The following is a 15,608-nucleotide window of genomic DNA, read 5'->3' on the forward strand; positions in this document are numbered from 1 at the left end:
GGTCCTCCAGAGAAGTGTTTCTCTGTGTGTCTTCAGAAGAAAGTAATAAAAATACAGTTCTCTAGGTTCCAGGGTAAGTTAGATTTAGAGGGACAGTTCTAGTCTAACACAGGGAAAGGATGCAAGGCGTCTTCATGAAATCACCAGGAGAATTTACTCCTAACATAGCCTGTCCCTAGGAGCCTGAGTACCAGCCAGAGCTCTACTTATCGGAACCCAAGGACCTTGACACCAATAGGTTCTAGTGGGAGAGAGAAGTCTCACACGGCCTGAAACACTAGACAAAGAACTACAGACAGCTAAGGAATGCTGAGAGTAAGATAGTCTCCTCAGAGAAGAGCCCCCAGTTAGCTATCCAATGCCAAGTGGTCAGCTCTGAAATCTTATACACATGCAAGCAACATACAGAATGAGCAGGTTGTGTTTATACATTTAGGGTCATTCAACCTCAAAGATTAAGGGTGCTACATGCATATCTATCTATCTATCTATCATCTATCTATCAATCTATCATCTATCTAATCTATCAATCTATCATCTACCTATATACATACATACATTCACACACACACACACACACACACACACACACACACACACACACCAACTGAAGAAACAAAGGCCATGAGTTTGAAACAGAGGAGGGCAGGGGGTACATGAGAGAAGCTGGCGGGAGAAAAGGGAAAGGGAAAATGATGTAATTATATTTTAATTAAAATTTAAAAAGAACTGCCTACGGGGGTAGAGAGATAGCTGAGTTGGTAAAGTGCTTGTCATGCAAGCATGAGAACATAAATCTGCTCTTCAGAACCCACATTTAAAAGAGCCAGGCACAGTGTCATGTGCCTGTAATTCCAGGGCTGGGGAGGTGAAAGCACACAGATCCCCGGGGCTCAAGCTCTGCCTACTCAGCAGGTTCCAGGCAAATGAGAGACTGTCTCAAAAACTAGTGTGTACAGTTCCTGAGGAATAGTGCCAGAGGTTGACCTCTGCCCTCCACAGGCACATGCTTACAGGTGCACATCCACACCCCTCCCCCCCCACACAGATGACAGACAGTCCACACCTTGAATCCCAGCAACTGGGAGGCAAAGGCAGACAGATCTCTGAGTTCAAGGGCAGCCTGGTTCTACAAAAAGAGTTCTAGGACAGCCAGAGAAACCCTGTCTCAAAAAGACAAAAATATGGTGATTTCAGTCATCAGCTCAACTAAGCGGATCTCCTGCAGCAAGCCCTCACTGAGGACAGGCCTGGGGAAGCCTGCAATCACAGAATGCTCACATCCTGGATGTGCAGATGGTAACCCTGAGCCTTGAGCCCGCAGAGCTCGACAGCTGCGCACCCTGAGGCGAGTCCCAGCAGGTTGCATGTGCAGATACTTGGAAACCAGGAAGAATCTAGAAGCTGTGGCTGACACCTGAGGGAGCCTGATTTAGTGGGGGGCTCTGGGCAGATGACTGATGTACTTCTAAGTTTGGGATGTTCTGAGATAGCCAAGGGACACCCAGAAGCCCTTGGGCATGGTGTTGCCATCCATTAGCCACTCAGTCACATTAGTGACTGAAGCCTTTGGTTACTGTGCAGGGGAATCCACGTTGGCTGAGAACTTTTTACTTCTTAGCAGGAAACAAAAGCATTTTATTTACTCTACTTCAGTAAAGATTATACAACTTGACATGCTAATATAGCTTGGAAATTGCTAATATCCCTTGCAATTGCTTACCCTAAAGTATTTAAAAGCAAAGAAAGCCCCCAGAAAACTCATAAATAAATACCTCTGTGAGGGAATTAATTTCTAAGTAATTATGAGAAATTACAATCAATTATTAAATATCATTCCAAATCACTCACAGAATCTTTTATTGTGAATAATTCTGGCAACTAATTGAGTAGAGGGAAATTCCTTTTCCCTCTGGGTGGAGGCATATTGTTCCTTCTACAGTGGCTGGTGTCTGCAGACTCCTGGAAGCAATGGTCTGCTCTTCTTCACAAATGGTGTGTGTGCGTCCATCTGTGTAAGTGTGCACATGTATGTGTGTCCGCATGTATGTGTATGTCTCTACTCCTCATCTTCTTTTCAGAGTTCCTACAGAAAAGGGCCAGAAGGAGCTGAAGTGGGTAGTTGCTGGCGGTAGGATTTTACCCTCAGGTGCTATGGTGGGGAACATGGAATATGATGGCCACCCAACACGTATGGCCGGTTCCTAAACCTGGAACCGGTGGATGTGTTCTTAATCAGAAACAGTGTCTTGGCAGATGTAACTGAGGATCTGGAGATGAGACCATCTTGGATTCCCTGGGGACTCTAAATCCATCCTGGACACGGAGGATGAGGCTATGCCAACTCAGACGTGAGGAAGGGACAGATAGATGTCAGGCTGATACAGCCACAGGGCTGCCTGAGTTCCCAGAAGCCAGCAGAGGCAATAAGGAGGGTTGTCCTGGAGCTGTCGGGGCAGCGCTCGGAACTCTAGAACCATATGGGGCAGAATAACTGCTGTGGTGCTAGCTGCAGGTGGGTGGGGTCTGCTTCTGTGCAGCAGTTTTGCCAGCTCCACGGTGCCCTGGGGGGAAAGGGCGTGGCTGTCAGGACAATGCAGTGAGGGAGGCTCTAAAAGAGGTGCTGAGACAGGGTGGGCCTGGTGGCAGCTCTTCCAGCTGGCCCCTCAGTTACTGGGTTCCTGGATGTCAATGCTTTAGTCCTACGCTCTATTTTGCCTACCCAGGAAACATCTACAGCTAGGGGGCGGAGGCACTGGACGGGGCAGCTCCCTGCTGTGTGCTGTATTGTATGTGACTCTTCACATTTGCTGCACTGTGCTAATGGCTGGGGGATCATCCAGCCATTCTTCACGTGGTCCTGGCTGCCTCATTGCCCTCCCACATTCCCTGTCGAGTTCTCTTGCAGCCCTGGTGACAAACACCATATTCAGACCCTGTGCATGCAGGAAACAGCATCGCACACCTGACGGACTCCTACTTATCCTTCAAAACATACCGCTATAAGCCAGCCTTCCCTGGTAGCCATCTTGGACCCCTGAGGAAATGAATAACTCTCTCCAGTACGCTCTCCTTAGCTTCACATATTTGCAAGATATGGTGTGGCCGTCCTACTGAGTTGTCTGTCTTTGCTTATTTTTGTATTTTTCTGCTTAACATGTCTATTCATGCCAGCAGCCCCAGGCCGCAGCTCAGTGCCTGGAAACGAGAATCCGCTGGGCTAATCACTTTGGCATCCCAACCCAAAGTCCCAGGTGCTGACGTTACAATTCCTCTCCATGCCTACCACCCAAGGATGACCGCTATCTGAGGGTGCTAAGGCAGAACAAAAACTTTTCTCTGGCTTAGACAGACTACCCTCTTGGTGGCCCGCCAGGTATCAGGCCAGTTCTGGGTCACTCGGCTAAGGTTCTGCATTCTCATGCGGGTGGCTGTGAGCAGACAGCATTTCTTTCTACAAGAGCAACGGGAGGTGGCAGACGAGGTGAAGGACTGTCACGGAATGGGGACACAAGTACCACGTAGAAGCAACCGGGAAGCAACTTTTTATACCAGAGAAAGAGACACCTGCAGTGCCTACGAGCAGGGCTCCTGACCTGTACGGAGGACCCTAGGGGCATACCCACCCTCTCCCTTTGCTCAACTGGCTGCATATCCGCATGGGCCTGTGGCTGGGCTTGTCCCAGGTTTTGATATTTAATTGATCGTTTAATGGATGAAACCTGTTTCTTTGGGAAGAATATATTTTTACTTCTATCCTGACTTCTTTAAATAAAAGAGAACAACAATTTGGTGGCTCATGGTAAAGAGGGCCAGGCCTGCCCCTTTCTCTCTTGTTCTATAGGTAATGACCTGTACCTGATCCTCAGAGAGAGCGTCTGGTTGTGTCTCCATCTGGACGAGGCTGGCTGGATGCTGTGCTTAATGCTTTCATTACTTCTGTCAACCACAGCTGGCGGTGAAGAGCCATTTATTACAACTTCAGCTCTGCAAGGGGGAGAAAAAAAAAACATGAAGGTAGACATGATCTGTGAGCCTGCCCATGACAAGTCTAATAGTTTTGTTTTTGCACAGGCTTGAATGTAAACTTCACAAGAGTGAAATTGCAGTTATTACCTGAGAAGGGAAGTCTATTTATCTTCTAGAATGCACGAACTCTCTCCCTCAGGAATAGCCTACAGACGTTGGTTCTTAGAAACAGGAAGTGGAGCCCCACAACTGCTCTTCCCTCCCTCCCATCTCTGTGCTTCCAGGGAAATAGGCAGTCTCTGCCAGGACAGTTTCTTAGCTACAAAGAAAAAAAAAAATCCACAAGGGCAAAGCGTGAACTATTACATGATGGCCGGCAAATTTAACAAAGGTCACTAAACCCCCACAGGCCAATGTCCTTGTAGCCTGTGGCTTCCTCCTCCTCCTCTCATGCCTATCATTTTCTGCTTTATAAAACCTTTTGAAATTACTGTGCATGTCTGTGTGTGTCTGTGTGTTTGCAAAGGTCAGAGGACAGTTCTTCTCTTCTTCCATTTTCTTCTCCCACCATGTGGGTCCTGGGGAGTGAACCTGAATGGTCAGCCTTTGTGGCAAGTGACTTTGATCATTGTGTCATCTCTTTGGCCCCTCCATCGCTTTTTCTTTTTTCCTGATAGAAAAAAACATCTACCTATGATAGAGTTATTTATCTTGTATCTTCCGGTCTTACTAGACTTCAAGTGGGGGATTTTACTCATTCATTTCTCCATTTCATAAGAGCTTAACATAGCAGGTGTCCAGTAAATAACCACTTGTTCAATTTGACATTGAAATTGGTTCTGAGAAGCCTGGCACGGAGGAAGAGCTGGCTGGCTTTGTATCCCTGAGACAGATCACAATACCGCATATAAACTTCTGTTTGACTCAGGGACAGCAGGCATGAGAGGACTTTTGAACTCGGATACTTGAAATCTATGCTAGTAGGTTTCTAAGAAACCAGGCTACGCTGATACCTTTGAAGGCAGTCTAGAAAGCCAGCCTGCCTCCCGCCAGTGCGCGCACACACGTGTGTCACGTCCCAAGCTCCCTTTGTCTAGCTGGCAGCACCTTCTCTCAGTGAGAATAATAAGTGGGTTTGTGACGCCGAGTTCTACAGCTTCTGAGAGTTCAAACCAAACACCTCTGTCCTCTACATTTATCCTGGAACAGCCAAGTTCAAAAAATTGAAATCCTGTTAGCAATGCCTGAACTCAATGCTGTTTTGCTTTATGCAGGCAGGGAGAAAAACCTTTCAGGGCCTATCCTGTGTGGTACACTTGCCCTGTCCATCCCTCCATATTCCTTACTCCCCTGGCTCTCAGCATTTGTCTTGTAGCTTTGCAGAGGATAGACCGTGAAAGGGTTCAGAGTGTGGCTGATGTACTTTATCTAGCATGCAGGCTTAAGGGGACTTGTGGAGGGAAACAGCCCAGACGTTGACATTTTATGGTTTCATGAAAGGAAGCAGAATGTATCGTGGGTAGATTTTACAAGCTGGGCATCCATGGGTAAATCACCTTACCTCTCTGAGCCACTGTCTCAGTGTTTACAGAAAGAAGGTATCTAAGCGGAATATACTAGGCCCTGAGGTTCTAGAGTTCTTAAAGGACCACTATTGTTTCCCACCACCACCCAGGGCTCCAGAAAGATGGGTGTGACTGCATCCCTTCTAATACTGTTTTGTGTGTGTGGGGGGGGTGGGGCAAAGGAGGTTGTCAGGTGTCTTTCTCAATTGTTCTCCATCTTATTTTTTTGAGGCAGTGTCTTGCATTGAACCTGGACCTTTCTACTTCAGTTGGGCCATCTAGCTAGGCAGCTCCAGAGAACCTACCTATCTCTGCTTTCCAAGGGAGAAGTGCACACCTTGATAACTGGCTTTAGTTTTGTTGTTGTTTTATGTGAGTCCTTCAGGTTGACCACATCTGCTCATGCTTGTGCCTCAGGCACTATACCAACTGAGCTATCTTTCCAGCCCTGGGACTTAGTGCCTTCGTATGTGTGGCAAGAGGCAAGGACAGTAGACCCAGGACCATGAGTACAGCGGTCACATCCTAAGACCGCCAATATTCGATGCAACTTACACTAGTAGGGGTGAGTGAGAAATATCTTACTGTCTGGGATGGGACATGGGCTTCCTAAAAACATTACGACTGGCAGAAACTGGGCATTTTGCATGGCAGCAGCCACACTCAGGAAGAAAACTTCTGCAGAGCTGTTGGATCATGGAGGTTTGTAGTGGGGACCTGCTCAAAAATCTCCAGGTGGGGTCTCCAGACTTCTCTTGGGTACAAGGTGGAAAAAGAAGTGCAGGATTGGGATACTGATAATGGTATCAATCTGAACCGAGTTCCTAGCTATCCAGGAGATCATCCATAGCTAGCCCTAGGGCTGAACTTTATCCCTGGCTCGACGGCTATTCGGCTAGAGGGCATGGCAAAGTCCCTTCAGGTTTCTGTCTTCTGTCTTCATGTCTATATAATAAAGGGCCTGACTTAACTCCCCACAGGGACAAGCTTTGTGTGCATGACTCATGTTTTATACAAAGCCAGCTGGACTACTGAAGGAGATTGGTTTTCTTCCATGAACGTGCCCTTCAGGACCCATGACACCTCTAAAGGCTATAGGTACATTTCAGGGTTAAGTTTCTTCACCTTCCAACTCTTGAGCTTCACCCTCAGTCACCAATCTCTGATGCTATCAGTACATCCAGTGACAGCAGTGAGTGTCCAATGAATGTCTTCATCATCTCAGGAGCTAGGCTATATACAGCCTTATATTCAGCAGCCCTACATTGCTGCTTTATTAATCTTATTGAACAGGATACTAAGACCCAGATGGTGAATTTACTTTCTCGAAGCCCTACCTAGAAAACTCAGTGTTGAATCTGGTGCTATCTGGCTTCCAAGGCTCTGCTCAGTTCTCAGACTTCATCTGACAGTGCATCCTCAAGTTACCATGGAGACTTGGGCTTTGGGGGTAGGGTCACCTTTCTCCAAAAGGGGGCATCTTTCCATAGTACAACAGAGAAAAATATAGGGACATGTGGCTTTCTTTATTTCTGCCGTATTTGTAGTTTAGCCAAAAGATACGCTTGATTTGAAGTGCCATATGGTTGAGGCCATTAGAGCTGTAGAAGCAGTGATGGCAAGGATAGAGGGAACAGTTTCTCCAGCCAGTTCTGCAAGGTCAAGATCAGACATATTTTACAGGTCAGGTACTGTCAAAATATCTAAAAAAAAAATATGGAAGAATAAATAAATTTGGCTCCAAATGTTGTGGACCTCTGGTTCCCAGACATTTCAAAACAAGGCATTGAAGAAGTAAAACAAGAACGTCAGTTTGAACAGTAGTCTTTGCCATGTCAAGGGTCTTGGTACTTGGCTCCCTGCTCGTTAAGCCTGGGCTTTGAGACAGAGGTCAGAGCTATGGTGCACTCATCATTTTGTGGAGAATAGAGAATTGGAAGCATGGGGTATCTGCCACATGTCTGTGTTTATTGCCTTGCAAAGCATTTGCACAGTTCCCCTAGCTGAAGACTGTCCCAAAGGCTTCCAGTAACACAATGTAAGAGTGCTCTTTCAGAATTTAGAATAATGCACATCCAATAATTAGAGTTAACATTACTTAGTTGACTCCCTACATATTTTAAGATGTCTCAGCACAGTTCTCGAATGCTTTATTCCCATTTCAACCTCCCAGACAAGCCGTCAACTACAATGAAATTGGATTAAAGTCCTAGCTTGCTTCAGGGGCTCCACTGCTCAGCAAAAAATGCAGGTTACAAGTGAGTTGGTGGTACTTCAAGCTCTATCAAGAGGGCGGGCACTTTTCCAGAAGGTAACTTTTACCCCTCTGTGTGTTCCATCTCTGCAACCTCTCTAGCCCCATGGACCATTTCGTGTGCTCTCTCATTGACAGCTCCCCTCAAAAGTGATTAAGGAAATGCAAAACCAAAGTGAAATGAAACAGATCTATTTGCTAAGTAAGAAGGGCACTATCCAGCAAAGAGGAGAAGCAGATTAATAGCTGCCTTACAGCAAAAACAAATGAACACAAAATCTAATTTACAAACCTATTAGATTTGCTATGTAAGCTGTTCACAGCTGATCTGATTGTACCTCTGCCTCCAGAATTCCTGCAAGACAAAGGAAATGCATTATTTATAAACACAGATCTTCCCTGCAAAGCCCTCTTCAATCACCAGGAGACCCCAGAGCACACCTAGGGGAACCACAGAAAGATGACATCTTACTCTGGACTTTCCATGATGGGCCATGTCTTGGTCTCAGCCATAGCCAAGGAATTTTATGGGGATTTGGGTCTTTCAGATGCTCCCATATCCCCATCGAACACTTCAAACTGAGGCACCCATTTGAGACTGGTAATAAACCCTTTGGAAACAGTCTCCCTTGGCTAACCCACATGATGACGCAATTTAGTACAGTGTGATGCCAATATGACTCAGCATCACTCACTCTCTTCTCTCGCTTTCATTCTTGAGTGGGGAGATGTTGTTTTTCACATTTACCCTAAACTGAAGACACCAGAAACTCAACACAGGCAAAAGATTAACTCAGCAGTGCCTCTAGCCAAACGTGGCAACAAAGTACTTTTCAGTGGCAGGATATGTAACATTAACAGTGTTACTGTGTAGGACGGAGAGGACAGAAGGCAAGTGGGTAATGAATGGGATCCTTTGTTTTAAAGAACAGGCTCTTGATAAGTTCAAGACTCTTGATCCATTTCTTATTTACTTGTCAGATTTCATTGTTTGACCACACAGAATCATCCTATTTTGCTATTGTATTGGCAGAATAAAGCATGAATGCGTGTCCTTGGCTCTCCACTTCATGCTTGTGTTGTAGAAAAGTCATATATGTCTAATTATTTTTATTCATTAAGAACTCACCCCACTTAAAGGATATGTGATTAAGAAGGTCTTTTGTATTTTACTTGTACTTTAAAGTTCTACCGAGCCCTTCAGAGAATCAGTTAGTGTAGAGCAAAGAAACAATTAACATCTCCAGCAAAGCTATGTATTTGGGGAAACTATCACCAAATGAGAATTCTTTGCAAAGAAGTATGGCAACGCAGCACACTGGATTTATACATGTATCATTGTATAGCATTGGCATGTATATACGTAAGTCTGTCTGTATGTATGTATATTTCTGATCCGTTGAAACGGTTTCAAGTGTACTTAGTAAGAGTCGATAGTCAATTTCAGAGCCAGCTAATTGTAGGCAGCAAGAGGGCCATTAGGATTTCCCCACCATCGTTTTACCCCTCTAAGCCTACTTCTTTATGACACAGAGTATCATAGTACTTATTCTAAATTAATATCTAGTATTTAATTACTAATTTGGGTTTTTATTTACTCTTTCCATTTTCCTTGGAAGGCAGACCTCTTGGCCTTCTGATTTGGATTCTGGTAACATCTCACAGGTCCCCATCCTGAACCGCAGTGTGGTTGACCCCAAGGGCTTTATTTGGTGTGGTGTTCCTACATAACACTGTCTATTCATATCCCTCACCTAGACCCCAGCCCTCAGTGCAGCTCTCCTCATGGGAAGGGAAGAGCTGTTGGGCCAGATAGTAAGTCAAACATAGCAATTTAAAGTGCAGAAATAGTTCAAGACTAATGAGAGCTTAACGAAACCAAAGAGATTGTCCAGAAATACTGCACGTATATAAGAATTGACAGATGATTTAAAAAATCATTATCAGAGAGAAATTAAGTAAAGTGTTTGGAATACCTGGCTAACGATCTTGGAAGAAATAATTGAGCACCTTATTGTGGGTAGCAGAATGAACATCAAGTGGGTTTAACTGGTTATGCTAGTTTGTATCCTGCTGCCATGAGGAAACATTCACCCAAACTAACTAAGGCCAGGAAAGGGATTTATTTTTTCTTATAGCTCCCAGGTCACTGAGGGAAGTTGAGGCAGGAACTGAATCAGAGGGCACAGAGGAACTCTGCCCATTAGCTGACTCTCCATGGCTTGGTCAGCCCACTTTCCTATGTAACCCAGGACCACCTCTTTACCCGGGGGTAACTCTATGCACAGTGAGCTGGGCCCTCCAATCATTCACTAATCAAGAAGATGTACCACAAGCTTGCCCACAGGCCAATCTGATGGAGACTTTTCTTCCTGGGTGACTCTTCTTTGTATTGAGTTGGCAAAAACCAACCAGCATACTAATGTTCTCTAAACTAGTAATTCTTACATCTCTATAACCAATTTCCTTTATCATCTATGAACACTGTCATTTCTTTAAACTTTAAACTAGATTCATCTTTTAAACTGCACCTGTTTCCTAAAGAAGACCATCCAGGAAACAGAGGTATGATGTCATAGCTGCATGCTTATTTATAAAAACCACAAAACCATCACCAGGAAAGCATTTATCAATGGAATTCCTCAAATCATCATCACAGGTTGTAGCAAGGATACTTGCATCTCCCTTTGGGAAAGACCAGATAAAAGAGGAAAATACAAGAAAAACCAAACATGGGAGGGTGTGTGGCAGGTAGGGTTAGCCAAGAGTCAGGGCAGGGAGCAGACAGCTGGTGGGCACGATCTTAATATATTGTACTCATGTATGTGATTACCAAGGTACAAATACAAAGTTCAATAAGCGTAGGAAATGGGATATAAATGGTAGGATATTTATGAAGTGTCTGATGAGGGCCCAGGAGTCTGTATGATGGGTAAGAAAAAGAGATAATAGATTCTGGGAAAAGCTCTGCCTTTATCAGAATCTAAAATGCAAACCCAGCTCATGGGGGACTTTCATCAAACTTACAAGGTTCCAAGTGAAGAGAATGCTGCATCTAATTTAACTTTTAAATATCACTTGTTCAACAAAAACTTTTTTGAATAACATCATAGTTGGGTTTTTGCCCAAACTGAACACATACAATTCCTGCCCTCATGAAGTACCATTTTAGGGACGGCACAAGGATTCTCTCTTATTTTTTCTCTTCTTCTTCCTTTTTTTAAGATTTATTTATTTATTGTACATGTATGAACATATACTTCGTTTTTATGTACACCAGAAGAGTGAATCAGATTCCATTACAGATGGTTGTGAGCCAGCATATGGTTGCTGGGAATTGAACTCAGGACCTCTGGAACAGCACTCAATGCTCTTAACCGCTGAGCCATCTCTCCAGCCCCTTTTCTCTTCTTAAGTTTGCAGTTTACCACTGCCTTCATATATATAGATATATATTCATATATATATGAATATGTTCACATATATTCATATATCTAATACTTTGTGTTCATGGGTCCTACATCTGTGGGTCCAATCAACCTAGGACAAAGAGGTACTTAAAAATTTTTCATGTTTACTGAAGCTGAACAGACTTTTTGTCTTGTTAAACTGTATGCAACAGCACTTGTATTGTTTTAGAAATTAGCTGTAACTAACCCAAAGTATACGGAAGGCTGTTCACAGGAGATAGGCAAATACTGCACCATTTTATATAAAGGATCTGAGCACTTGGGGAATATGGTATTTATGGGAGAGTAACATAATCATTCAGTCACCTACAATTACTGAAGACTGGAGTGTGTTCATCAAGTATGTTGTGATGCCTGGACGTATGTATACATCATGAAATGATTAAGATAATTCACATAACTATTACCACGTATAATTGTCTTTTTTTGTGGTAAGAACATAGAAGATCAACCTGATAGCAGTATATATGGCTTTGTCGTCATTGTTGTTATTATTATTATTTGAGCAAAGTCTTGCCATGTTGCCCCAGTAGGCTTGGTTTTGTTATCCTTCTGCACCAGCCTCCTGAGTAGCTAGGGTGATAGGCATGAAGACACTGTGCTTGCCTACACATGCTATTAACTATAGTCACTATGCTACAAAATAGAGTTTCAAAGTTGCCTGACTGATCTTTGTGTGCTTAGACCAGCATCTCCCTCCTCTGTCTCCAGCCCCTGACTGACAGGTTTAGAGAGACCAAATACTTTACCAACAGCAGCTCTTAGTCTTTCTCCTTTTCTGCCTCAGGCCAGGTCCTAGAGAACATGAAGTCCTGCTGACCTCAGCCATCAAATTCCTGTGCCTCCTTTCCTTCTCAACCCTTCCTCTAACTCATGGCTCCCTGTCCTTGACACTGCTGAAATTCAGTCAGAACATCTCTTTGTTGGCGAAGGTTGGGACGGGACAGCTATCTCTATATGATAGCACCCCTGACATCTTTCTTTCTTTCTTTCTTTCTTTCTTTCTTTCTTTCTTTCTTTCTTTCTTTCTTTCTTTCTTTCTTTCTTTCTTTCTTTCTTTTCTTTCCTTTCTTTTTTCTTTTTTTCTTTCTTTCTTTTTATTCCTTTCTTCTTTCTTCCTTTTTGTTGTTGTTGTTTTGTTGTTCTTATTGTTTTGAGACAGAATCTCACTAGGTACCTATGTAGCTCTGGCTGTCTTGGGACTCATTACATAGATCGGGCTGGCCTCAAACTCACAGAGATCTGACTGCCTCTGCCTCACTCTCTTCGGGGAGTAAAGGTGTGAGCCACCATGCCTGGCCACACCCCACCTTAATCTACTACATTCCAATGTAGACGTCTTCCTCATCTCCAAGGTATGCTAACAAAACTGTTTTCAACTGTGACGAACGTCCCCTGAGATGTGGGACAAGGAAGGACTTGCCTCTAGTCTAGAACCTGTGCCATGACTATTGATTTCAGTCTAGTGCCCCCCAGCACACTCTGTAGGCCAGATCATCCTTACCATGCTTCCATGCTAACCTCCAAGTCTAACACCTGGACTTCCCTCAGAACCTCCCTGGATTCCACTCACAGCCACTCTTCCCTTCTCCTTAGAGAGCAGGTGCTCATTTCCCAGCATCTTTTCTCTTCCTGTCATCTCAGAGCCTGACCCCTTCGCTTACAGTGGGGAGGCCAATGACTGGGGTTTTGTTCCGTTTCACCTTTCTTGGCTTCTGGACCAGCTGCAGTATGTGCCCCTTAAAATGAATTAACCTTGCATTTTATTTGCCATATTTTGATGTTTTGACATCTGGATCTTGCTGTTCCTCTAGACAGCATCCCTCCTAGGGTGAACTAATCCTACAGATAGTCAAGGCTTGCACCCTTCAAGAATTACCCAGTCACGGCACAGCTCACCTACCATCACCTCATTTATGGAGGTCCCACTAAAGGTCATTACTCTTTTGCCCAGCAACTCCAAGGCCAGATGTAAAGTAATCCGGACCAGATCCTATGCCCCACAGCCTACAGAAATTACTCAAACTAGCCTTCTCACTAGCCTTGCCCATCTCCTTCTTGCAGAGACCACGCTAAGTGTTCCTACCAATCTCTTCCTCTCACTCAGCCCTAGCCTTTCTCATGCTCCCCCTCCTCCCCCACCATGGTATGGCATGTGTGCCCTCTCTCAGGGAACGACTATTAGCATAACCAGCCAAATAGGGGGGAGCCCTGTCCTGGTCACTCTGCATCTTAGAGTGTCTTTCCCTTGAGCTTAGTGAACTCAGTTAGACTTCAGAGATGAGACTGTCAATCTGGAAGTCTGCACACCTGATCCTACATCTTCATTGTATCCATTCAAGACACCATGTTGCCATAATCCCTAGTGCAGGGCATCACTCACATGGAGACTGGAGGTATTCAGCCTTAGAAGGATGTACATAAACTGATGAGGGATTTTTTTGTTTGTTTGTTTTATAATCATATTTTGCCTCAAATGTCATTAAAATAAACTAACACTTGTTTGGTTAAGGAATAGAACATCGTGATTGGGGGAAAATTTTTGCTAAAAATGATCCACAAAGTGAGTTAGAAAACAAAAAATGTTTAAACTGTCCAAAACAACAACAATAACAACCAGAGAAAGCACTTTGCATTCCATAAAGCCTCTAAATGGAGGCCTGCTATCAGTAATAACTAGTGTCTGTCTGGTCTTTCCACAATTCTCTCAGCTATGAGGGTGACAGTTTGGCCCCTTGAAAACCTTACCGTTTAGAAACTGTTTCCTGTGACGGCTGTGATATCCTCCCCTAGCAGAGCCCACAGTAACGAAGATGAGAATGGGAGGTGGCATGTTCACACAACACAACAAAACTACACACAGCTGGATCTGTTTTGGTGAAAAGCAACTAACAAACATGAAAGAGAAATTTCTGCTCAGCTTCTGCATCAGAACCCAACCATTTTTAAATATTTATTTTTAAGTTACTCAATTTTTGAGACAAGCTCTCACACAGCCCAGGCTAGCCTTGAACTCACTGTGTAGCCTAGGCTCCTCTCTTCCTGCCTTTGCTTCTGGAGTGCTGGGATTACAGCTGTGCTCCACACATACCCAGTTTCTGTAGTGCTACCAACTGAGTGCAAAGCTTCACGCATGCTAGCAAATACTCTGCCAGCTAAGCTAAAACCCTAGCCTGCAATTTTTAAATTTCATGCTGTTTCTTTTTCAATGGACAAACAACAAATGTATATGTTAGCGAGGTACACTGTGCTGTTCTGATACGTGAGCATCGGGCTCCATTGTTTACACTCAAGGTCATGCCCAGTGTCTATCTGTGTTAGAATTTTCCACATTTGCAGTTTCTCACAGGAGAGTTAGGCACAGAAAATGAACTTTCAGGAGCTGACAGCTTTAATTAAGAGTCTGGACCCAACTTAAACAGTTGATTAATCTTGAGAGTAGAAGATTAAACTGAAGAGCGATTCATGAATTTGTAGGTACTTCATATTGTTGGGAGGATACTGAAGGTCTTTTTCCAGTTCACACATGAAGCCCACTGAGCTCCTACCTGCCGAGTCCCAGTATATACTAATGTATGGTCCTATGGGCATATGACAGGGAAAGAGGTGAGGGAAGGGACATGAGCAGACTTGGGACAAGGGTTTTGATGCTCGTTCAGCATGCATGAACTGGTCCTAGGCCCCTTGTAGCAGATGTACAGCTTGGTCTTTATGTGGATCTCCCAACAGCTAGAGCAGGGGCCCTTTCTGACTCTGATGCCTCCCTTTGGAATCCCATTCCCCTGACCAGCTGCCTTGTCTGGCCTTAGTGGGAGAAGATGTGCCTAGTCCTGCATTGTCTTAATGTGTCAGGGTGGGTTGGTATCCATGAAGGACCTCCCCCTTTTCTGAAGAGAAGGAAAGGGGAGAGTGTGTGTGTGTGTGTGTGTGTGTGTGTGAAGAGGGAGGCCTGGAAGAGAGGAAGGGGGGCTGCAAGCAGGTTGTAACATGAATAAATAAAATTTTAAAAAGATACTTTTCCCTCTGTTACCTTAACTTACCATATATGTCGTTTTCAGCAACAGCACAGGAATATTAAAGCACTAATAATGCTGTCACCCATCACCGTCACCCATCCCAAGAATGTCTCATCCCAAAGAGAAACTATGCAATTTACTAAGCAATCCTCCTCATCTTTCCCACAACTTTGATTCCAGTGTCTGTCTTTAACACTTTATGGATCTGCCTATTCTAGATATTTCAGGGGGATAGGATCACACAACATCTGAAGTCTTTGACTTCATGTCATGTTTTCAAAGTTTATCCACTTACTGGCGTGCCGTGGAGATCTGACATTTGATGATGCAGTTC

General features: G+C 44.2%; 1 protein-coding gene across 1 annotated transcript in view; it reads right to left on the reverse strand.

Annotated features, from left to right (window-relative positions):
* St8sia2 (ST8 alpha-N-acetyl-neuraminide alpha-2,8-sialyltransferase 2) overlaps positions 1-15,608 on the reverse strand; it is a 71,357-nt gene that overhangs the window by 26,106 nt on the left and 29,643 nt on the right. The window contains exons 2-3 of the mRNA XM_021645749.2: positions 8,081-8,143; positions 3,859-3,987 (exon numbers count right to left, since the gene is read on the reverse strand). Of these exons, the coding sequence (XP_021501424.1) occupies positions 3,859-3,987; positions 8,081-8,143 (192 nt within the window). The remainder of the gene's footprint in view (positions 1-3,858; positions 3,988-8,080; positions 8,144-15,608) is intronic.

This window comes from Meriones unguiculatus, chromosome 14 (genome assembly GCF_030254825.1).
Source record: "Meriones unguiculatus strain TT.TT164.6M chromosome 14, Bangor_MerUng_6.1, whole genome shotgun sequence".
In the NCBI taxonomy this organism is placed as follows: Eukaryota; Metazoa; Chordata; class Mammalia; order Rodentia; family Muridae; genus Meriones; species Meriones unguiculatus.